Source organism: Tamandua tetradactyla, chromosome 1 (genome assembly GCF_023851605.1).
Source record: "Tamandua tetradactyla isolate mTamTet1 chromosome 1, mTamTet1.pri, whole genome shotgun sequence".
NCBI classification, from domain to species: Eukaryota; Metazoa; Chordata; class Mammalia; order Pilosa; family Myrmecophagidae; genus Tamandua; species Tamandua tetradactyla.
The window spans coordinates 42,138,020-42,164,737 of record NC_135327.1 but is presented as its reverse complement, the minus strand read 5'-3'; the positions used below and the strand labels follow the sequence as shown (position 1 = coordinate 42,164,737).

Below are 26,718 nucleotides of genomic sequence, written 5' to 3'. Positions count from 1 at the left end.
TTAACTGTTTGCATACAGAAACTGCTTGATCTGTCTGGATTTTTAATGTTTCTTTATATTTCCAATTGTTCTCTTTCTTCCGTGTTATTTCTTTGCTTGCTGTTGTTTTCATACTGGTCTTTGACATATTTTATCTCTGCTCTATTAGCATTGTTATGCCATTTCTCAGATTTCTTACACATCTACTTTGTATACTTCTTAAAAATTTTGAACCTTTAAATAATTCTCTCCAAATGCTTAAAACTCTTCAATTGAGTAAATATTCAGAAAAAAACAAAGCACGAACTTCAAAAAAGCTGAGAAATATTTAACATTGAACTAAATAGAAATTTGAAGGTTTACTTTTAGGATATGCTGTAAAAAAAAGTTCTCATAAATATACAATTCATATAAACAGTCACTACTTATCTGTGAGTGATAAAATTTAAGAAATAGCATGCTTAGCTTTCTGTAATCATTGGATACTTACATATTTACTGGCTCAAGTGACTCACAGGTGGCTAAGCTTTGGGAATCCCATGTTTTAAAAAAGAAGATTTACATATACATAGGTTTCAATGCAGTTATGGACAACTTTTTAGATGAACCACTTGCTTAATTCACTCACATCAACACCGGTGCTATCTAAATGTCTCTCTTTGGCCCCAGGACTGCCATTCAAGATCCAATTATCCTTGATAGCACTCTTCCTGGACATTACAAATATCTCCATCTAGGAATCCTGGATAATCATGAACTCCCTGAATGTGCACTTAAAATCCCAACATCAGATTGAGTAGACATACTCATCGATTTGCTCTACCTCTGCATCCTGAGGGACTCAGCCAGGGCATTCATCCATGGATGCTGTCCCTGACAAGAGCAGTCCAGAGACTATCTTAAGCTCCCTGCTACATATACGGATTTCCTAATTGCAATCCTCAAAAAGGATTAGATTTCAGATTAGAGTTAGAAACACTATTCAGAACCCTAATTTCATTTAGACACATAAACTTTTGTTAGGGCTGGAATTAGAGACTAACATAAAAACATATTATATATAGCTCTATCCACACAAAGATTATTATCTCCTCAATAAAACACTAGAATACTTGAATGACTGCAAGGGAAAAATGAAGCTGGATTTTTAAGAATTCTGAAACTTTGTCTAGGTCAGAGTTTCTCGAACTCTATTGACATTTTGCACTGGATAATTCTTTGTTATGAGGGGCTCACAGAAAACTGGAAGAATGAGAAGTCTCATGACTCAATGAAGGTCACACAATAAATGATGGAACTTGGATTAAAATCCAGATGTTTGTCTCCAGGTTTTATGTTCTTTCTCGCACCCCAAGCTGTCCCTCTTGAGGCAGATTTCTTCTTGCCTTTTTGTTACCTGTGGAGAAGACATCTTGATCTTTTCTTCCATGCAAACAGAAGCTGCTGCAGCACCTCTAGGAATTTAAACTATACAACCAGTTTGAATACAAACGACCTCCTGGCTTGTTCTAGTTTGCTAGCTGCAGGAATGCAACATACCAGAAACGGAATGGCTTTTAAAAAGGGGAATTTAATAAGCTGCTAGTTTACAGTTCTAAGGCTGATAAAATGTCCCAGTTAAAGCAAGTATAAAGAAATGTCCAATCTAAGGCATCCATGGAAAGATACCTTGATTCAAGAAGGCCAACAAAGTTCAGGTTTTCTCTCTCAAGGTGGAAAGGCACATGGCAACACAGAGTTCCTCTCTCATCTGGAAAGGCACATGGTAAACACGGTCAGGGTTCCTCTCTCATCTGGAAAGGCACATGGCAAACACGGCGTCATCTGCTAGCTTCTTCTCCTGGGTTCCTGTTTCATGAAGCTCCCTGGAAGGTGTTTTCCTTCTTCATCTCCAAAGGTCGCTGGCTGATAGACTTTCTGCTTCTCATGGCTATGTCATTCTCTCTCTCTCAGAAATCTCCTTCTTTCTCTAAAATGTTTCCTCTTTTATAGGACTCGAGAAACTAATCAAGACCCATTCAAATGGGTGGAGACACACCTCCGGCTAATCCAGCTTAACAAGCACTCTTGATTAAATCACATCTCCAGGGAGATGATCTAATTACAGTTTCAGGCACACAATACTGAATAGGGATTAGATGAAATGGCTGCCTTTACAAAATGGGATTAGGATTAAAACATGGCTTTTCTAGAGTACATATATCATTTCAAACCAGCACAAGGCTGAAAGATCATTTTTAAGTCCCATTATATATTCCAAAGGAATTCTGATGGATGCCCATGAGATGCCCTGGTAACCTGCCTACTGAATTCACTTTATCAACCATTGTTCCAAAATTGGGGAGTACCTTGTGGTTCTGGTGGAGAAAAACAATTATTCTTAGAGGACTCTGGCCTCCCAAACCATCTAGAGTTCAAGGCAGCTTTTATCTCTGCACTGGCCTGATTTATCTTGACACCTGTGTAAGACCAAGAATCAAGCTGCTTTCAACAATGGCCTGAAACCCAGTCCAAACACACATCTTCATCGCCAAAGCATTGCAAAATGATGGCATCTGAGACAGAAAGCTCCCAGCCACAAGGGAAACTTTTAAAGAAGCAAGTTGTATGTCAGAAAGTTCATAGATCCTAGACTAAATCATCAACATGGGGGGTCATCAAAATCTGACGACACACCTTCCATTGCTAAAAGATTCCCCAGTTCCTGGCCCCTCCTGTCCACTTGTCTTCTTTACCTATCATTCCCTGATGAAAAATTCACAAACACACATATGAACACAAAAAGGTGCACATGACATACATATGCCCCTCTTCCTTTCCTTTCCTCTTCTTCTAGAGTGCCATACTTAAGTAAAAATATATTTCTAAAAAGTTGTGGCAGTCAAATTTCTGCAAATGAAAATGTACTCACTGGTTTATATCAGCTCACTCGTTTATATCAGCTGTTGTCAACCTTTGCAGCATATTGGAACCAGCTGGGGAAATTAAAAAATACTGATGCCTGAGTCCAACCCCAAGAGATTGTCATTTAATTAGTCTGGGTGTGGTCTGGCCATGGGGATTCTGCAAAGCTCCCAGGAGAGTCTAATGTGCACCTGTAGCATATTGTTATAATAATGGCCTTTAATGAATGATGTCGCCCCATATCTACATCCATGTAGAATTCCCTCCCATATTGACTTAGGTGTGACCATGTGACTTGCTTTGACTAATGAAACATTAAAAAATGTGAAACAAGCAGAGGCTATAAAAATACCTGTGCACTGGGGTTTTCCCTTTCTTCTACCGCTTTTGGGACAGAAACTCCATGTGAAAAACACAGGCTAGGTTTTTTTATGAAGACACATGGCTCAGCCAACAGGCAGCCTCAACCACCAGACCTTTGACTGAGGCCAGCTTAGAATATCCAGCCCTAGAAGAGCCACCAACTAACTGCAGGCACCAGAGGTGCCAAGCAAGAGCAATAGCAGAACTTCCCTGTTGACTACACATCAAATTGTTGGCCCACAGAATAATAAGGAATTAAAATGCTGCTCTTTTAAGACACTAAGTTTTGGAGTGGTTTGTTATGCCACAATAGCTAACTGATGCAGTATTCAAGGTTTAGAACCACTGATTATATAATAGTTTCAGAGGTAATTATGTATACAAGCATGTATGTACATATGTATCTTTTCTGTATGCATTTTTAAACAAAGTATTCTACCATTTTCACTTACTAAATCATAAATATTTTCCTACCTCATTTAAAACTTAATTTTTCTTGTAATATTTTAAAATCTTTTAAAAGATCTCATTTAAAATCTTTTGCCTCCTTATTAAGAAATTATCTTAAGAACTTAGAAACAGATTTAAATGAAGCAGAATAATTTTCACAAATAATTATCTTACCACAGATCTACACAAGTATTATTTTTTTTGAATGTTGAAAACTCAAAAAAATTTTCCCTAAACTAAGCATGCTGAAATTCCAACAGTTCTTTTCAGAGAAGACACATAGTGGCTACAGAGCAGGATGGTGAGAGGCATAAGAAAGATCTTAATTTTTAATCTGACTCTTTTCAAAGCTTTATTAACTTCTTTGAGCTGCACAATTAGTCATTAAAATACTACTTCATTTTACTACTATCTGCAGTTTCTAAAGGGACCTGCCCTGCAATATTAGGCCCCAGTTATTAGCTTGTTAATTTTTAATGACAGTTGATATGAACATTTTTGATAGAAGTGGTTTGTCAAATGGGAACATTTCAAAAATTCCAATATTTAATAAAAAATAAGAATGTGTATGAGAGGGTTGTTTTGTTTCATTTTCTTTGTTGTTTGTTTTATATTTCAGATGTCAAAACCATCATCTTTGGTACAGAATTTGCAGTTTTCCTCAAAAAGCCATGAAGTAGTTCAGCCAGCAGAGGACACCTGCAAAGCCTTTTTTAAAGTACCCGGGACAGCCAGGTACTTATTTGGTTTGGGGTTTAAAGCATTCCAAAAGTGTCTCCAAACCTGTTGTGATGGACAAAATGATTCCTCTATCTTAGCAACACAGACTTGCCAAGCATGTGTATGTGTGTCACAGTGGTTTCTCTACAGCACACGGTGAAAGTTTACAAATTAAGTGATGTTTCTATATTTGAAAATGGGAAAAAATCCTTGAGTAAGAAAGAAGATGACAAAGAAGAGAATGATGTAGCTGATAGCAAGCAAGCTGAAATGACAGCAGCTCTGAAGGTCAACTGAGTCAATACAAAATACAATCGAGACTGATGGTGATGATTGTAGACTGTGTTCTGGGGAATAAAAGAACAATCCACCAAATACAGTATTTTCTTCAGAGCCAGGTGAAGATCTTTAGGGGTTTCTACTCCTGATAAAGCTCTTCCTTTCTCAGCCCCCAGTGTGGAATTCAAAACAAAAACAATATAAATTTACATAACCTTCAATGAGCTGTACAGTTATGATTTGTGCACATTACAGCATACCAAAATAAAAGACAAATAAAATATAAAAGCTATACATACGATTAAATTAAAATAACTTTTTGTTTAGTGCCTTTCTAATCCAGAACTGACTGATTTTCATAGCAAGAAATAAATAAAAATAAAACATAATATCATTATATTATATATTAGTTTAATCGCAATATTCATAACTTACTTAGAGACTGCAATAGCTTTAACTTGTATTTTTCCATCAGGCAGAGTAATAGGTTTCCTATATTTAAACGTATTATTTTCACCATAACCAATTCTCTTTAGAAATTCAGGCTTGCTGCCATCCAGGGTATAATAAATGTTGACATCTGGGGTGTCTGAAAAATCCAAAACAGGGTAACTGTAACTAACACTAAAGTAGCAAGTCCCTGAATAATGCCTAAAGGCCAGTTATTTATGGAAATTATTTATCTTATAGAAATGAATAATCATAACTAAAAATAACTGAATTCTTTCTCCTTGCCAGCTACTGTGCTTTACATGAGTTAGTTCATTTCATCCGTACAACCTTATGTGGTAGGTCCTATTTTACTCCCATTTTATAGATAAGGAAACTGAGCCCTAGAAAGGTTAAGAAACTTGCTAAATAAGAGTGTGGTTTGACTTCTATTGGGTGGGATCCATAGCCAATTCCCCTGTACCTCTCCAACAGAGAATTGAGACAAATAGAACCGGGGTTAGTTTTAAAGCTACAATGCCCACTTAGAAAGCAAATGCTAGTTTTTAATTTTGCTGAGCAATTCTTAAGAAATGCTTTTATTATATTTTATTTAGGCTTGGGAAGTGATTCCTATACTTTTCAGAAATTTCTGAAATATTTTAAAAATAAATAAATTCATATGATTCAAAATTCAAAAGGTTACAAAAGGATAGACAATGAAAAATCTCCCTCCCACCATTGAGACTGCTACTCAGAGGCAACCAATGTTCTCTTGATTATCTTCCCAAAAATATTTTATGAACATATAAGCATATAGGTACATATTCTTGTTGCACCCCACCCCTTTTTTACACAAATGGTTGACAGGCCACATCCAGTTCCACATATTGCTGTGTATATAAAGAGCTTCCTCATTCTTTGTTTTGGTTGCATTGTATTCTCTTGCTATGGATGAACTATAAGGTAAAGAATCCCCGATAAATGGACATTTAGGTTGTTTTCTTTTTTTTTTTGCCATTGCAAGCATTGTAACGAATAGCTTTGAAATTAGTTCTTTAGTAAACAAATATTTACTAAAGTTTACATATTTTAGTAAACAAATATGTAATACTGTTGAGTCAAAAGATACGTGCATTTATTATTTCAATTAATATTGCCCAGTTCCCTCCATGGTGGATGAAACAATCTAAACCCTTATAGCAAGGCATGAAAGTGCCTGTTAATACACACTCACTGATAGGGTATATTATCATTTCTTTTCTTTTTGCCTAATTCCTAGGTTAAAAAAAAAGCATCATATAGTCTTAACTCAGATTTCTTACTGTTGAGTAAGAGTCATTCATTCCTTTCAACAAATATTTACTGGACAATACATTCAAAATAATATATTCAACAAGTACATTACTGTGTCAGGGATTGTTCTAAGCACTGCGGAAAAGCTAGTGACCAAAGTCCCTGCTCTTGTGGAACTTATAAGAGGGACAGAAACGATAAACAAACAAGCACATTCTGTCAGGTGGAGACTTCATGCTATGGAGAATAAGGTCTGCTTGGAAAGCAGGTGAAGAGGTAAATAGAAGGATGGGAAGAAACATCTCTCATGTGTTTAAAAGACATTAATACATCCTTTCCTATAAAATGTCTTTTGACTTACTTTGCTCACTTCCTACTGGGTCATTACTCTTTTTGCTAATTAATTGTGGAACTTCTTTCATTTATTAGACATTTTAAATATCAGAGAATCTGAACACCTATAATTTAGATCACATTTGTCAATAATCATCCAACTTTTCCTAAGGTTATGATATTACAATTTTTATTTTGGTTTGAGAATTTTAACAAATCATATCAGCTCTTAAGATAAAGGGGATGCAGTATAATGTGGCATATTTTTAGTAGGAACACTTGGTCCAGTAAGCACAGCGGTCAGACCAAAAATGCAGATAAGTAGTTCTTACACATTTCAGTTATTAAAGTATATAGTTGGGAGACTGGCTAGGATACAGTCAGGAACAGTATGGAGCAACTGCTGGGGTTACAGCAGTGACTGGACGTACAGTGTACACTAGCCTGGACCAAGTGGACTGGCTGAGACCCCACACAGAACTGTAAGTCTCCCAAACTGCAGCTGGCACCCTTCCCCCATGAGCACAGCAGGCTGGTTCCCTGAGGGGAAAGGAAACAGACCTTATAGCAACAAGGGATTAGCTCAGCTAAACTCCACTTGTGGAATTAATAACAAATTCTGACTACTGAAAATAGGCTTCCAGCACAGAGAAACCTGGAATAAGCACTAAAAGTACCAGGAGTTTTTGCTTCAGCAGAGAAGGGGCAGGGCTGACAAAAAAAAAAGAGGCTTTTTGAGTCAGACAGCACAAAATACTGCAAAAGGGCTGGACCTCAAGAAAAGGGGGCACATAAAGCTTGGAGATACACAGAGCCACATACCAACTTTTGCTCTTGATTAACAGACCCAAAGAGCAGAGGTCGGCTCAAAAAAAGGCTTTTTTTTTTTTTTTTGCCTTTTCTCTACCTCTTAACAACTCTTCAGATAGAACTGGAAGCCTTCTTAGGCTGCAGCAGTGCCCAATGCAAGGGAGGAATTAAGCTTGTCTGAGGAACAAGGTAACTAGTCAAATGAAAAGAGCATCTTCCCCAAGAGAAAAGTGGGGCCCAGCTCAAGTGGAATCCCTCCTTCAAGGAATTCAGGCTCCAGGGAATGGAAAACTGAAGCAATTAAGGCCAGCCTACAACCCCACCTCTGTCTCATCCTGCTGAAATTAAAGGTTTCTTAGGAAAGTCTGCCAACCTGCTGGATCTTACCTTCAGGGAAAACTTCCACAAGTGGAGTTTAGCTGAGCTAATCCCTTGTTGCTAGTAAGGTCTGTTTCCTTTCCCCTCAGGGAACCAGCCTGCTGTGCTCATGGGGGAAGGGTGCCAGCTGCAGTTTGGGAGACTTACAGTTCTGTGTGGGGTCTCAGCCAGTCCACTTGGTCCAGGCTAGTGTACACTGTACGTCCAGTCACTGCTGTAACCCCAGCAGTTGCTCCATACTGTTCCTGATTCTTTTCTCCTGAGACATGGGCCAGTCAAGTCTGGGAAAATCTGACTGGGCACTATAATATCAGAGGAAATGCTCCTCAAAAGAAAAAAAAGGCTCCATATATAGGCAGGGCAAGAAAAAGAAAAAACAAGAACTGAAAAATTCTGATCAATTAAACAGAATCTATTCTAGAGGTCCAGAATTAGTTGCACTGAATGTCAAAGAACAGATAGAGAACAAAACCATCCAGCAAGAAAATCCTAAGTAAAAGAGTGGAAATAACTTCCAGAATGAACTAATTAAGGAAATCAAATATCTAGATACTAGCAACAAATAACAAGTCATACTAGGAAAATTGAAGATACGGCTCAGTCAAAAGAACAAACCAACAATTCAAATGAGATATAGGAGTTGAAACAACTAATTCAGGATGTTAGAACAGATGTGGAAAATTTCATCAAAAATCTTATCAATGAGGTGAGGGAGGATATAAAGAAGACATTGGACGAACAAAAAGAAGCAAGTTTGATAAAACAAACCACAGAACTTATGGGTATGAAAGGCATGAGAGAAGAGATTAAAAAAAAAAAAAGGAAACTTACAAAAATAGATTTGAAGAGGCAGAAGAAAAGATTAGAGGACCAGATATCTGAAATTCAAAACAAAAAAGAAAATATAGGGAAAAAAAATGGAAAAATATGAGCAGGGTCTCAAAGAATTGAATGAGAACATGAAGCACATGAATATATGTGTTGTGGATGTCCCAGAAGGAGAAGAAAAGGAAAAAGGAGGAGAAAGACTAATGGAGGACATTATCACTGAAAATTTCCCATCTCTTATGAAAAAGACATAAGATTACACATCCAAGAATTGCAATGTACCCCAAACAGAATAGATCCAAAGAGACATACTACAGGACACTTACTAATCAGACTGTCGGATGTCAAAAAGAAAAAGAGAATTTTGAAAGCAGCAAGAGAAAAGCAATCCATCACATACAAGGGAAGCCCAATAAGACTATGTGTGGATTTCTCAGCAGAACCCACAGAGGTGAGAATGCAGTGCTATGATTTGTTTAAGATTCTAAAAGAGAAAAACTGCCAACCAAGAATTCTATAGCCAACAAAACTGTCCTCACAAATGATGGGGAGATTAAAATATTTTCAGACAATCACTGAGAGAATTTGTGACCAAGAGACCGGTTCTCCAAGAAATACTAAAGGGACCACTACAGGCAGATGGAAAAGGCAGGAGAAAGAGGTCTGGAGAAGAGTGTAGAAATGAAGACTATCAGTAAAGGTAAAAGAAAAAAAAATTAGGTATGACATATAAAAACCAAAAGACAAATGGTAGAAGAAATTACTGCCTTTACACTAATAACATTAAATGTCAATACATTAAACTCCCCAATCAAAAGACATAGACTGGCAGAATGGGTTAAAAAACAGGACCCATCTATATGCTGTCTCTACTCAAAGGACACGAGGCCAAGGACAAAAATGGGCATTTACACACCAATGTTTATAGCAGCATTATTAACAATTATCAAGAGATGGAAACAGCCAAAATGTCCATCAACAGACAGTTGGCTAAACAAACTGTGACATTTACATAAGATGGAATATTATGCAGCCGTAAGACAGAATAAAGTTATGAAGTATGTAACAACATGAATAGACCTTAAGGACATTATGCTGAGTGTGATTAGCCAGAAACAAAAGGACAAATACTGTATGGTCTCACTGATATGAACTGACATTAGTGAATAAACTTGGAATATTTCCTTGGTAACAGAGACCATCAGGAGATAGAAACAGGGTAAGATATTGGGTAATTGGAGCTGAAGGGATACAGATTGTGCAACAGGACTGAATATAAAAACTCAGAAATGGACAGCACAATACTACCTAACTGTAATGTAATTATGTTAAAACACTGAATGAAGCTGCATGTGAGAATGATAGAGGGAGAAGGGCTGGGGACATAAATGAAATAAGAAAGAAAGATAGATGGTAAAGATCGAGATGGTATAATCTAGGAATGCCTAGAGTGTATAATAATAGTGAAATGTACAATGCACAAATTTTGAAAATGTTTTTGCATGAGGAAGAACAAAGGAATGTCATTATTGCAGGGTGCTGAAAATAGATGATAATTAATACTTTAAAATGTCACCTTATGTGTGAAATTAAAGCAAAAAATGTTTATTTATTATGAAATTTATATTTTGACTAGAGCATTTCCTAATATAACTCATGTAGATAGTTTGATTGAATGTCATAAGTACTTGGAATCTCAGGTAGGACATGAGATTTTGTTGGTTTGTCCAGACTGATGCCCCGATGAATCCCAGAGTGATTTGATCAGTGACTGGAAAAGTATTTGCAAGCCCCCTTCAGGGAATGGTGAGAGCCGGGAGAAATTCAACTTCCCCAAGTTGAATTCTTGATATTCTCACAAGCAGTGTGGACAACCAAAGCTATAGGCTGAGCCCCCAGTCTTGGGGTTTGTTCATATGAAACTTAACCCCACAAAGGATAGGTCAAGTCCACTTAAAATTTAGGCCTAAGAGTCACCCCCAAGAGAGCCTCTTCTGTTGCTCAGATGCAGCCTCTCTCTCCAGCCAATATGACGAGCAGTCCCACCACCCTCCCCCTCTCTGCATGGGACATGACTCCCAGGGGTGTGGACCTTCCTGGCAACGTGGGACAGAGATCCTGGAATAAGCTGAGACTCAGCATCAAGGGACTGAGAAAAACCCTAGAATGAGCTGAGAATTAACATCAAGGGATTGAGAGAAACTTCTCGACCAAAGGAGGAAGAGTGAAATGAGACTAAGTGTCAATGGCTGAGAGATTCCAAACAGAGTTGAGAGGTTATCCTGCAGGTTATTCTTATGCATTAAGTAGATAATCACCTTGTTGTTCAAGATGTAGTGGAGAGGCTGGAGGGAACTGCCTGAAAATGTAAAGCTGTGTTCCAGTAGCCATGTTTCTTGATGATGATTGAACAATGATATAGCTTTCACAATGAGACTCTGTGAATGTGAAAACCTTGTGTCTGATGCTCCTTTTAGCTACTATATCAACAGAAGAGTAGAACATATGGAATAAAAATAAATAATAGGGGGAACAAATGTTAAAATAAATTTAGTTTGAAATGCTAGTGGTAAATGAAAGCGAGGGGTAAGGGGTATGGTATGTATAATCTTTTTTTTTCTCTGTTATCATTTTATTTCTTTTTCTGTTGTCTTTTTATTTCTTTTTCTAAATCGATGCAAATGTTCTAAGAAATGATGAATATGCAACTATGTGATGATATTAAGAATTAATGATTGTATATGTAAAATGGAATAATATTTTAATGTTTTGTATGTTAATTTTTTTAATTAATAAAAAATATATATATATAACTAAAAAAAAAACAGGAACCATCTATATGCTGTCTACCGGAGACTCATTTAGACCCAAGGACAAAAATAGGTTGAAAGTCAAAGATTGGGAAAAGATATTTCATGCAAACAACAATCAGAAAAGAGCAAGACTACTACATTAATATCCAATAAATTAGGCTTCAAATGTAAAACAATTAAAAGAGAAAAAGAAGTATACTATGTATTAATAAAAGGAACAATTCAACAAGAAGACATAACAATCATAAATATTTATGCACTGAGCCAGAGTGTTCTAAAGTACATGAGGCAAACACTGAATGGAAAAATAGACACCTCTACCATAACAGTTGGAGATTTCAATTCCCCACTCTCATAAATGGATAGAACATCTACATAGAGTATCAGTAAAGAAACAGAGAATTTGAATAATACAGTAAAAGAACTACACTAAACAGACATTTACAGAACATTACATCCCATATCAGCAGGATATGTTTTCTTCTCAAGTGCTCATAGATCATTCTCAAGGATAGACCATAGGCTAGGTCACAAAGCAAGTCTCAATAAATGTAAAAGGATTGAAATCATACAAAACACATTCCTGAATCATAATGAAATGAACGTGGAAATCACTAACAGGCAGAGGGCCAAAAATTTCACAAATATATGGAGGCTAAACAACATACTCTTAAGCAACCAGTGAGTCAAGGAAGAAAATACAAGTGAAATCGATAAATATCTCAAGGCAAATGAAAATGAAACATTAAAATTTTGGGAAGCAGCAAAGGCAATACTAAGAGGGAAACTGATTGCCTTAAATACCTGCATTAAAAAAGAAAAAAGAACAAAAAATGAGGAATTATCTGTTCACTGGGAAGAATTAGAGAAAGAACAGCAAACTAACCCCAAAGCAAACAAAAGGAAAGAAACAACAAATATTACAGCACAAATAAATGAAATTGAGAACATGAAAACAATCAACAAAACGAGAAGTTGGTTCTTTGAGAAAATCAATAATATTGATGGACACTTAGCTAGGTTGACAAAAAGAAACAGAGAGAGGATGCAAATAAATAAAATCAGAAAGAGAAGAAGAGACATAACCACTGACGCTGCAGAAATAAAAGAGGTAATGAGAGGATGCTATAAGCAACTATATGCTAAAAACTGGACAATGTAGATGAAATAGACAACTTCCTAGAAAGGCATGAACAACCAACACTCACTCAAGAAGAAAGACGACCTCAACAAACCAATCACAAGTAAAGAGACTGAATCAGTCATCAAGAAGCCCCCCAAAAAGAAAAGTCCAGGACCAGGTGGCTTTACATGAGAATTCTACCAAGCTTTCAAGAAAGAAGTAGTACCAATCCTGTTCAAACTCTTCAAAAAAACTGGAGAAAAGAGAAGCCTACCTAACCTATTTTATGAAGCCAACATCATCCTAATACCAAAGCCAGACAAAGATAATTCAAATAAAGAAAATGACAGACCTATCTCTCTAATGAATATAGATGCAAAAATCCTCAACAAAATTCTTGCAAATCAAATCCAGCAGCACATTAAAATAATTATACACGATGACCAAGTGGGATTTATACTAGGCATGCAAGGATGGTTCAACATAAGGAAATAAATTAATGTAATACACCATATCAACAAATCAAAGCCACATGATCATCTCAATTGGTGCAGAAAAGACATCTGATAAAATTCAACATCCTTTCTTGATGAAAACACTTCAAAGGATAGAAATAGAAAGGAACTTTCTCAACATGATAAAGAGAATATATGAAAAACCCACAGCTAACATCATCTCCAATGGGGAAAGACTGAAAGCTTTACCCCCTAAGATCAAGAACAAGACAAGGATGCCCACTGTCACCACTGCTATACAACATTGTGATGGAAGTTCTAGCCAGAGCGAATAGACAAGAAAAAGAAATAAAAGGCATCCAAATTGGAACTCTCATTGTTTGCAGATGATATGATACTATATGTCAAAAACCCAAAGAAATCCACAACAAAGCTACTAAAGCTAATAAATGAGTACAGCAAAACGGCCGAGTACAAGATCAATACTCCAAAATCAGTAGTGTTTCCATACACTAGTAATGAGCAATCTGAGGAGGAAATCAAGAAAAAAATCCATTTACAATTGCAACCAAAAGAATAAAATATTTAGGAATAAATTTAACCAAGCATACAAAAGACCTATACACAGAAAACTGCAAGACGTTGTTAAAAGAAATCATGAAGACCTAAATAAATGGATGGATATACTGTGTTCATGGATTGGAAGACTAAATATAGTTAAGATGCCAATTCTACCCAAAATGATATGTAGATGCAATGCAATACCAATTAAAATCCCAACAACTTATTTTGCAGAAATATAAAAACCAATAACCAAATTTATTTGGAAGGGAAGGGTGCCAGGAAGAGCTAAAAATATCTTGAGAAAGAAAAAGGAGGTGGGAGGTCTCACACTACCTGACTTTAAAGCATATTATGAAGCTACAGTGGTCAAAGCAGCATAGTACTGGCATAAACATAGATATACTGACCAATGGAATAAATAGAATATTCAGATATAGACCCTCTCATCTATGGACAATTGATCTTTGATAAGGTGATCGAGCCAATCCACCTGGGACAGAACAGCCTCTTCAATAAATAGTGCATGGAGAACTGGATATCCATATGCAGAAGAATGAAAGAGGATCCATATCTCACACCCTATACAAAAATTATTTCAAAATGCATCAAAGACCTAAACATTAGAGCTCAGACCACAAAACGTATAGAAGAAAATGTAGGGAAATATGTTATAAAATTTGTAATAGGAGGTGGTTTCCTAGACCTTACACCCAAAGCACAAGCATTGAAAAAAGAAATATGTAAATGGGAACTCCTTCAAATTAAACACTATTATGTATCAAAGAACTTTGTCAAGAAAGTAAAAAGGCAGCCTGTGTAATGGGAGACAATATTTGGAAACCATATATCAGATAAGGATTTAGCTTCCAAAATATATAAAGAGATTCTTCAACTCTACAACAAAAAGACAAACAACCCAATTAAAAATGGGCAAAAGACATGAACAGATACTCAGAAGATAATATGGGCAAAAATGGGCAAAAGATATGAATAGATACCACAAATGGCTAAAAGGCACATGAAAAGATGTTCAGCTTTACCGACAATTAGGGAAATCCAAATCAAAACCACAATGAAATATCATCTGACACTTACTAGTAGAATGGCTATTATCAAAAAAACAGAAAACTATAAGTGCTGGAGGGGATGTAGAGAAAGATGCACACTTATCCATTGTTGGTGGGAATGTAAAATGGTATTGCCACTCTGGAAGGCAGTTTGGCAGTTCCTTAGGAAGCTAAGTATAGAAATGCAATATGATTCAGCAATCCCATTAGGAGGTATATATTCAGAGGACCTGAGGGCAAAGACACAAACAGACATTTGCACACCAATGTTTATAGCAACATTATTTACAAATTGCCAAGAGATGGAAACTTCCAAACTGTTTATCAACTGATGAGTGGCTAAATAAGCTGTGGTATATACATACAGTGGAATACTACACAGCTGTGAGAGAATAAATTTATGAAGCATGTAACAACATGGATGGACCTTGAGGACATTATGCTGAGTAAGATGAGAGCCAGAAACAAAAGGACAAATACTATATGGTCTCACTGATATCAAGTAACATTAATGAATGAACTTGGAGAATTTCAGTTAAGAACAGAGGCCATCAGGAGAAAGAAATAGGGCAGATATTGGATAATTGGAGCTGAAAGGATACAGATTGTGCAACAGGACCGATTGTAAAACTTCAGAAATGGATAGCACAATACTACCTAACTGTAGCACAATAATGTTAGTACACTAAATGAAGCTGAATGTGAGAATGATAGAAGGAGGCAGGCTGGAGGCACAAATGAAACCAGAAAGAAAGATAGATGATAAAGACTGAGATGGTATAATCTAGGAATGCTTAGAGTATACAATGACAGTAACTAACTGTAAAAATTTAAAAATGTTTTTGCATGAGGAAGAACAAAGGAATGTCAATATTGCAGGATACTGAAAACAGATGGTAATTGATATTTTAAAACTTTTTATGTGAGACTAAAGCAAAAAATGTCTACTTGGCACAAAATTTATATTTTAACTAATAGTGCATTTCCTAATATAATTTATATGGATAGTTTAATTGAACACCTTAAGTACATGGAACCTTGAATAGGGCATGAAATTCTGTAGGTTTGTCCAGAGTGATGCCCTGATAGATCTCAGAGTGGTTTGAACAGTGAATAAAAAAGTATTTGCAAAGTCCCCTTGGGGGAATGGTAAGAAAGGGGGAAAATTCAACTTCCCTATTTGGAGAAGGCCTGAAATTCTTGCAAGCAGTGAGGACAACCAATTCAACAGGCTGAGCCCTCAATCTTGGGGTTTGTTTATATGAAACTTATCTCCACAAAGGATAGGCTAAACCTACTTAAAATCAGGGCTAAGAGTCATCCTCAGAGAACCTCTTTTGTTGCTCAGATGTGGTCTAACTCTACATGCTAAATGACTCCCAGTGGTGTAAACCTCCCTGGCAACATGGGACAGAAATCCTAGAATGAGCTTGGACTCAGTATCAACGGATTGAGAAAAACTTCTCGATGGAAAGGGGGAAGAAAGAAATGAGACAAAGTGTCAGCGGCTGAGAGATTTCAAACAGAGTTGAGAGGTTATCCTGGAGGTTATTCTTACGCATTATACAGACATCTCCTTTTTAGTTTAAGGTGTATTAGAGAGGCTAGAGGGAAGTGCCTGAAACTGTAGAGCTGTGTTCCAGTAATCATGTTTCTTTAAGATGACTGTATAATGATACAGCTTTCGCAATGTAACTGTGTAACTGTGAAAACCTTGTTCTGATGCCCCTTTTATCTACGGTATGGACAGATGAATAAAAAACACTGATTAAAAATAAATAATAGGGGGAACAAATGTTAAAATAAATTGGGTAGAGAGTAATACTAGTGGTTAATGAGAGGGAGGGGTAAGGGGTACAGTATGCATGAGTTTCTTCTTTTTTCTTTTTATTTTTCTGGAGTGATGCAAATGTTCTAAGATATGATCATGGTGATGAATATACAACTGTGTGATGATATTGTGAACCACTGATTACACACCAAGGATGGAATGTTCATATGTTAAGAATGTTCATGCTTGTATGCTGGTTGACTTTATCAATAAAAAAGAATGCAGATTATCAGGAGATAGAAAAAGGGTAAAGATTGGGTATTGGTGCAGAAGGAATACAGATTGTGTAACAGGACTGTAAAAATTCAGAAATGGATAGAACAATACTACCTGATTGTAGCACAATAATATAAGTACTGAATGAAGCTGAATATGAGTATGATAGAGGGAGAAGGGCTGGGGGCACATAGGAAAACAAAAGGAAAGAAAGAGGATAAAGACGGAGATGGTATCATTTAGGAATGCCTAGAGTGGCCAATGATGGTGATTAAGCATACAAATAAAAATATATTTTTTATATGAAGGAGAACAAATGAATGTCGATATTGCAGGGTGTTGAAATAGATGGTATACGGGGAAAAGTACAATTAATGCAAGCTAGGTTCTATAGTCAACAATAATGTTGCAATACGCTTCCACTGAATGTAACAAAGGCATTATGCCAAACCTAAATGTCAACAGGTGGAGCACGGGGGAAAGGGTATGGAATCTTTGCAGAAGAAAAGGAAATGTCTTCAGATAGATTATGGTGGCAAAGGCATGTCTATACACTTAGGTTGGATTGGATTATGTGTGAATAAAGCTGTTAAAAAATGAAAAGAGAAGACCCAACCAAAACCATTCCAGCAATCCTAAAGAATACCTAGGGCATTATATAAGATTCTACAAAGGTTCCATGCACTAGGGTAACTCTCCAAAGCCTACAATCTCCAGATGGGTCTCTGGACCAGATAAGTCCTAAAATGCAGCCTCTCCAGAACATCAACTAGTTCTATCCCCTATCCCATATTATCGACAGCCCTTTCCAACATGAAAAAGTTAGAATGGGCATAGCCCAAATACCCCTAAAGAATGGGGGAAAGATCAGAGGTGATGGTGGAGTTATCCAGAGCAGATTGGGTTTCACACATGAGTATGAGTGCTGAATCCTTATATTGATATTTCTTTCAGCCTACAGTACCTCAGAGCAGCTAGAAAGGAAAATCTAAAATTATGGAACTATGATACTAACTTCTGGGAACATGGCCGACACAGCTGCTTGAGATTAGCCCTGCTTCACGGAAAAGTTAGAGAAGGCACAGGAGGGCGACTAAGGCAGCAATTCGGGAGTGCGGATGACCTGGGAGAGCCTCTGCACCACATGTGGCAGCCCTGCTTATAGAGGCCAAGGAAGTGAGAGGCAGAAAGCTGGAGCCTGGTGTGGAGGCGCAGAGCGACAGAGCGCGCGGGAGTGCACAGATAGGTACACGGGACCAGGAAGTAAGCCAGGCCACATTCCTTGGATGTGCCACCCTCACCATCATAGCCCAGTGCCCGTCGACTCACCCCACACCCCATGTACCTGAACTCCCTCACCTGCTCCCATTTCCAACGCTCCAGGTACCCCCACCCCACCAGCCCCCAGTGCACATACCAGCCCCACACCCCCACCCCTAGTGCAGCCCAACCTACCTCTCCTACACCCCTCCCAAGCACTACCTTCCCCTCCCTGTTCCCTGTAGGCTGTTACCAGTGCACATAAAGGTTGCGGGCACTAACTTCCATACCTAGGTTACCCCGCCCTCTGCCCAAAGTGTTCCACAGCCTCACCCCACCCTCCCTGAGCTCAGTGCATCCATTTATGGCACTCCCAGGCCCATGCATGCACATAGGCCCCCAAACATGTCATTAAAATAAGCTCTGGGAACTGCGTGTTACAACAGTCCTAGAGCTGTGCATGTGTGCATACCTCAGCCCCACTTCCCAGCTCTGAGAAAGTGCCAGCCTGCACAGCTGGATCACATCTGGCCCCAATCCACGAAGGCATTATGCTGACCTGCTGCCACAGCTCTATGCATGCACCAAAAGGGCCCCATGCCTTAGACCAGCACACACCTGATCACACCCCCCAGACTGGTGCACCCACAAAGCTACATCCTCCCTGGCCGCTGGGTGCCCACATTCACAAGCACCAGTGTAACATCCCCAACTGTGCCCATACCTGCCCTGAAACAAATCACCTTACTGAGTGCTCCACCCCATGCCCTGCTCCCTGCTATACAACCATCCCGCAAACACAAGGCCTTAGACTACTGAAAGAAATCAACTCCCAAACTAAATCAATCAAGATATCTTCATGTGATGAAGACAGCAGACGATCACTAAGCATATCACACTGCACACAGATATAGCCTTGCCTAATGACCAAATTAAAACACCTGAGGAGAGAGAGACATTGGAACAACTAATCAAAGATGTTCATACAACTCTACTTAATAAAATAAGTGGGATAGCAAATGACATAAAGAAGATCAAGAAGACAGTAGAAGAGCACAAAGAGGAATTTCAAAGCATAAACAGAAAAATAGAGGAAATCAGAGATTAAAGACTCTGCTGACGAAATAAAAAACATACTCGAGGCACACAACATCAGATTTGAAGAGACCAAACAAAGAATAAGTGATATTGAAGACAGGATAATTGACTTCGAAGACTCAAAACAGCAAATGGCAAAATAGACAGAAAAAATTGAATGCGAAATCAGGGAAATTATAGACAAAACAAAGCACACAAATATAAGAATCATTAGTGTCCCAAAAGAAGAAGAGAGGAGTAAAGGGCTAGGAAGAGTATTTGAGGAGATAGTGGGGGAAAACTTCCCAACCTTCATAAGGACATAAATATACAAGGTACCTGGAAGTAAGAAGGCAGTGGTATGATATATCCAAGATCCTGAAAGAGAAAGATTTCCAGCCAAGAATTCTGTACCCAGCCAAATTGTCCTTTAAAATTGAGGGAGAGATTAAAGCTTTCACAGACAAAGAAGTCCTGAAAAAATTTGTCAAAAAGGAATACTAAAAGGAGTTCTACCAGCTGAAAAAAAAAAAAAAGACAGGAGAGGGAGGTCTGAGGAGGACACAGAATCGAAGAGTACCACTAATGGTTATTTAAAGAATACAAAGAGAAAGAGGGAAAAGAATATATAGATTTGACAAATAAAATACCAATGGAATAAAATTGAGAGTGCAGAAATAGACCACCAAATCTATGGTCAACTGATTTTTTACAAGGCCCCCAAATCCTCTGAACTGGGGCAAAATAGTCTTTTCAATAATTGGGCATGGATGAACTGGATATCAATAGCCAAGAGAATGAAAAAGGACCCCTATCTTATAGCCTACACATAAATTAACTCAAAGTGGATCAAACACCTAAATACAAGAACTAGCACCATAAAGCTTCTAGAAGAAAATGTAGGGAAACATCTCCAAGATCTAGTAATAGGAGGTAGCTTCCTCAACTTTACACCCAAAGCACAAGAAACAAAGAAAAAATAGATAAATGGGAACTCCTCAAAATCAAATGCTTCGGCACCTCAAAAGACTTCGTCAAAAAGGTGAAGAGGTAGCCAACTCAATGAGAGAAGATATTTAATCTTCTGATATGGAAATTACATATCAGACAAAGGTTTGATTTCTTGTATATATAAAGAAATCATACAACTCAACAAAAAAATCCAAACAATTCAATTATAAAATGGGCTAAAGATATGAATAGGCATTTTTCTGAAGAGCAAATACAGATGGCTCAGAAGCACATGAAGAGATGCTCATTTTCACTGGCTATTTGAGAAATGCAGATGAAGACTACAATGAGGTACCACCTCACACCTATAAGAATGGCTGCTATTAAACAATCAGGAAACTATAAAGGTTGGAGAGGATGTGGAGAAACTGGGACACTTATACACTGCTGCTGGGAATGTACAATGGTGTAGCCATTATGGAAGACTGTATGGCAGTTTCTTAGGTAACTAAATATCGAGCTGCCTTATGACCCAGCAATAGCACAAGTTGGTATATATTCAGAAGAGCTAAAACCATGACACAAACAGATATTTGCACACCGATATTCATAGCAGCATTATTCACAATCGCCAAAAGATGGAAACAAACCACATGCCCATCAACAGAGGAGTGGATCAACAAAATGTGGTATATACATAGGATGGAATATTATTCAGCAGTAAGACAAAAAATGATGTCCTGAAGCACATACAAGATGGATAAGCCTCGAGGACGTAACGCTGAGTGAAATTAGCCAGACACAAAAGGACAGATACTGTAGATTTCACTTTCATGACCAGCATCAATGTATAATCAGAGACTTACAATACAGAATACAGGGGACTTAGAGATACATAGAAGCTAGAGATGGATGAACCGTTAGCTAATGAGGTTGAACTCCAATGTAAGGGAACAGATAGGAGTGAAGGTGATTCTCTAGTGGATCTAGAAGTAATATTACCATATTGAAGATGAATAAGATTGAAAGAGGTTGTATAGACCTACGTGTCCCACTGACTCACACTAGAAATATGAATGAGTTCTTTTAAGAATTACTTCAAAGATATGATTCTTGTATAAAGAGTGTTTAAGTGCAGGGTACAAGGGGAGAACTGCTATTGCATGCTATAAACTATGCTCAAAATGAAACCATTAGCACTACCACAGCAAGAGCAGAGGTAAATAATGGGGTGAGGGACAAAAGTTAAGAGGTGATTTAGATCTCCTATTTGGTGAGGGTGTGTTTATTGGTTTTCTGTCTCTTGGGAACAATGAAATTATCTAAAATTGAGGATGTTGATGGACTGTGGACTTTGGGTCCTTTACATGATGCCCGAGGAATGCAGGTGGCTGAAGGATGTACTGAAGGAGAAGTAAAATGGCGAATGATGGTGCATACTTATGAATGAAGGCTGTGCTGCTACAAAAAGGAACAACATCGTGAGGCATGCAATGATGTGAATGAACATGTGGGGCATTTGATGAGACAAAATAAGCCAGAAATAAAAAACAACAATGGTATGGTCACCTTTAGAAAATGCTTATAAGAAAACAGAGGTCTAGATTGTAAGCTTTTAGTGCAGACACATTAAGTACAGAGTGGTGATTATTATTTCTAGATTTTGAGAGGCTGTTTTATAAATATATATAATCTGATATTTAGAGATAAGAATGAAGCTGAACAGGTTGGGGTTAAAGTAATTCAAAACATAGAGGTAAGGTAGACAGTGTCTATTTTTAGAACCACACATACCCTTTGAGACCAATGGAAGAAAGGTTTATTTGATCTGGAACTGAAATTTTCTGTAGTGCATAATCTAATTCAACCTATCTGTATAGCTCATTTGAACAACTGAACACAGAGAGCCTAGAATGAGAAAGAGGTCCTTTAATCCTGTATAGATTATTGTAATGCCTAGAAATATCCTAGACTATATTAACCAGATAATCAAAAGTATTGGCAAAGTCCCCTAAGGGAAGGAGAAAGACTATGGAACTATTAAACCTTACCATCAGGGAATCCCCTGATACTGTGTCAAACTTTAGGGACACCCAAATCAACAGGCCATGCTCTCGATCATAAGGCTTATTCTTGTGAAGCTTATGTAGGTAGCAGAGAACCTTAGACTACCTATAGGCATGCTTAAAAGGTATTTCTGGACGACCTCTGTTGTTGCTCAGATCTGGCCTCAGTCTCTCTAAGCCCAACTCTGCAAGTGAAATCACTGCCGTCCCCCCTACGTGGGACATGACATCCAGGGGTGAAAGTCTACCTGGCAACATGGGAGAGGACTCCTAGGGATGAATCCAGATCTGGCACCACAGGATCAACAATTATATCCTGACCAAATGGGGGAAAAGAAGCATAATTAATAAAGTATCAGTGGCAGAGTTGAAATAGAGTTGAGAGGCTACTCTGGAGGTTGCTCTTAACGCAAGCTTCAGGTAGACCTTGCTATCTATCACAACCTGCCAACCCCCAACCAGGACCATTCCAACCAATCCTAAAGAACACCTAGGGGAATTTATAAGATTCCACAAGGGTTCTACGCACTAGAGTAACTCACCAGAAACCTACAACCTCCAGATGGGTCCTGGTCCAGATAAGTCCTGAAACCTAGCGCAGCCTCTCCAGAACATCAGATAGTTCCATCTTCCTACCCCATATTAGTGACAGACCCTTCCAATACCAAAAATTTAGAATTGCCACAGCCCAAACAACCCCAATGAGAGGTATGGAAAGAGCAAAGAGGTTGGTGGAATTATACATAGAAGATAGGACTTAACAAATGAATATGAATGCTAAATCATTAAATTGATATCTCTTTTATTCTCCAGTATTTTAGAGCAGCTAGAAGTAAAAACCTAAAATTGTGAAATTATAACCCATGTCAAAGTCTGAAATATGTTCTGCAACTAATTGTGGTGCTGTGCTTGGAAATTTATAGCTTTTTTGTATATATATTATTGTTCGCAAAAAAAGAAGGAAAATAGTCCATTGTGATGATAAAGTTTTTAAGCCCTCTAGCCTCCTATATTTTGGAGCAACCAGAAGGAAAAATATGAGAGGATCATATGGTAGCCCATGACAAACTCTGGGATCTGTCCTGGAACCACTTTTTGAAGAGTGCTTTGAAAACTATCGCTTTTTTATTTCTTTGCTTTGTACATATGTTATATTATACAATAAAAAAAACTAAATAAAAATAATAAATAAATAAATATCTCTTAAAAAAGATATTTGAATAAAAAAATAAAATTATGGAACTGTAACCCATATTAAACTCTGAAATCTGTACTACAACTAATTGTGACATACTTTGAAATTTATTTCTTTTATGTATATATAATATTTAAAGAGAAGGAGGAGCATAACAGAGAAGATAAGATTTAACAAATGAGTATGACTGCCGAATCATTATATTGATATTTCTGTTGGTCGCTAGTGTCTTGGAGCAGCTGGAAGAAAAAATGAAAAATCGTGGAACTTTAAAATCTTTTCTATTACTACTTGTTAAAATGTACTTGGAATTTTATTGCTTTTGTATGTATGCTATATTTCGCAATAAAATAAAAATAGTGACAATGTCATGTGCTGAAAAAAAAAAAATGAAGAGAGAGAAATATGTGCTAGGGAAAATGCCAAGAAAGAAATGTACCTATTCACTGTCAGCAGGAAAACTGAGAGGTTAGCCCCTTGGAGGGCAGTGTGGTGGTTCTACTGGAGGCTATGTGTAGGGCTGCCATATGATCCTGAAAACCTGTTGCTCAGTATATACCTGCAGGAACTGAGTGTGGGGACAAGAATGGGCGTTTGAACACTCATGTTTACGAAGGCAGTGTGTGCAATCCACAATGGATGGAAGCAGCCTAAGGGTACAACAACTGATGAATGGAAGGCGGAACTAAGGTGTTTTACATACAGCAGACTACTGAGCGGCCACAAGAAGGAATGAAGGTGTGAAGCATGTAATTAGGTGAATAAACCTTAAACACTGTATGTTGCATGAAATGTCAGAAACAAAAAGGCAAATATTATCATGCCTTACTCATATGGACTAAGTATAAAATAAAAACTCAGTGAACTGAAGTCAAGAACATGGGTTATCAGGTTGGGGCTATTATAAAGATTGTAAGTTCTTACAGCAGTTACATATATTCACAAGTCGTAATTGGTAATTCTAAATTCTGAGATACTGAGCTGTTTGTTTATAACCTGGTCATTCCCAGAAACTTAGGGTATTTATGTGACACCTGAGACTCAGAATTCAAGCTCTGAAGCTATGAAAGTCAGCACTACCCCATACAAGAACTGTTTAAAAAGCTGATCTGACTTTGAGTAGAGATATGAATGAAGCTGATTTGGATAGGACTATGGTAAATCAGAATACAGGGTAAAGAATGATATGGTTCATATTTTTTTAAAACTAAAACTTCTGTGTGAGACCAAAGGGAGAGATGCTTATTTGGTGCAAAATTTATATTTTGGGGAGTGCATTTCCCAATTTAACTTGTATGGTCAGTTTAAGTGAACACCATAAGTACGTGGAATCTTGAATAGGGTGTGAGACTTTGTCGGTTTGTCCAGGTTAGTATGATGCCCCGATATATCCCAGAGTGATTTAAGCAGTGAATAAAGAAGTATATGCAAGGTTTCCTTGGGGCACTGGGGAGAAAGGAGGAAACATTTAACTTTCCAACTTGTAGAGTTTCTGATATTCTCATAAGCAGTGGAGAGAACCAAATCAACAGGCCAAGTCCTCAGTCTTGGGGTTCATCTCTATGAAACTTATTCCTGCAAAGGATAGGCTAAGTCAACTTAAAATTAGGTCCAAGAGTCACCCCCAGAGAACCTCTCTTGTTGCTCAGATGAGGCCTCTCTCTCTAAGCTGACATAGCAAGTAAACTCACTGCCATCCCCTCCTATGGGGACATACTCCTTTATTCACTGCCCAAATCACTCTGGGATATATCGGGGCATCATACTAACCTGGACAAACCAACAAAGTCTCACACCCTATTCAATATTCCACATACTTACGGTGTTCAATTAAACTGACCAGGGGCGTAAATCTCCCTGTCAATGTGGGACAGAAATCCTGGGATGAGCCAGAACCCAGCATCAAGGGATTGAGAAAATGTTCTTGACCAAAAGGAGGAAGAGAGAAATGAGAAAAAATAAAGTATCAGTGGCTGAGAGATTTCAAACAGTCAAGAGGTATCCTGGAAGTTATTCTTATGCATTATAATAATATAATATCCCTTTTCAGTTTATGGGGTATTGGAGTGGCTAAAGAGAAGTACCTCAAACTGTAGAGCTGTATTCCAGTAGCCTTGTTTCTTGAAGATAATTGTATATATATATAGCTTTCACAATGTGACTGGGTGATTGCGAAAACCTTGTGTCTGAAGCTCCTTTTATCTAGGGTATGGACAGATGAGTACAAAATATGGATAAAAAATAAACAAATAATGGGGGGACAAAGGTAAAATAAATTAGGTAGATGGAAATACTAGCGGTCAATGGGAGGCAGGGGTAAGGGGTATGGTATATATGAGTCTTTTCTTTTTTATTTCTTCTTCTGGAGTGGTACAAATGTTCTAAAAATGATCATGGTGATGAAAACACAATTATGTGATGATATCATGAGCCATTGATTTGTACACCATATACAGAATTTTTGTATGCTAAGAATGTACGTTTGTATGTTAAGATTTATCAATAAAAATATTTTAAAAAATGTATATAGTTGGAATCTCAGTATCTTCTTAATGAGGGCATTTATTCATGTCTTATTGATAAAATTTTCCCTTTTCTTTCTGTTAATTAAATATGGATGCATATATTTTTATTTGATATATTTATAATATTTGATATATTATTTACATAGATCTTACACTTCACATATATACCAATTCATTGATTCCTTGCAATGGCTCTAAATGGTAGGCATTATTATTCCTATCTTACAATGAGAAAATTGAGACTTAGAAAGGCTAATTAATGTGCCCAAGGTTCCTAGAAGTCATCAAAGCCAGGATCCAATCCCCAACCTGTCTGACTGGAAATCTTGTGTAATAGGTCAAATTTATTAGCCTAGCAAACTAATGAGCATCCTGGGGAAGTCTGGGGAAACACTAGGACATCTTACCTTTGCTAAGGTGTCAAGGTATACAACATTCTCATACAGAGGAAAGACTGGTCAAAGCCCATTATCTATGTTTTAATCTACATAGATAACGCTCCGTCCAAGTATAACACTTGTAAGCTTTGAAAACTCCCCTAAGTTAAAACAAGCATGGAAGGATGTAAACAAATAAACAGACGAGCAGAAAACTTATGACGGTGTTATTTTAAATTATTTTAAATACATTTGATTCCTACCTGATTTCATTTCCAAAAGTGTATTGCTATCAATTTCATGTTTGGCTTTTCCAGGCTGAGGCACTTGCAATGGTATGATTTGAGGGACAGACACCGAACCAGCAGTCATTTTCTCTCCTGATATTAAAAAATTACATGAAAATAAATTTCAACGTGTACTCATATT

The 26,718-nt window shown here is 37.5% G+C and overlaps 1 protein-coding gene across 4 annotated transcripts in view; it reads right to left on the bottom strand.

The window, feature by feature from the left end:
- The window catches only part of DZANK1 (double zinc ribbon and ankyrin repeat domains 1), a 114,502-nt gene that overhangs the window by 85,660 nt on the left and 2,124 nt on the right, over positions 1-26,718 (bottom strand). For all 4 annotated transcript variants that reach the window (XR_013157183.1, XM_077114890.1, XM_077114891.1 and 1 more), the window contains exons 2-3: positions 26,553-26,669; positions 5,131-5,284 (exon numbers count right to left, since the gene is read on the bottom strand). Coding sequence is in view for 3 of the 4 variants with exons in the window: in XM_077114890.1 (XP_076971005.1) it covers positions 5,131-5,284; positions 26,553-26,661 (263 nt within the window). In the remaining variant the exon portion in view is untranslated. The remainder of the gene's footprint in view (positions 1-5,130; positions 5,285-26,552; positions 26,670-26,718) is intronic.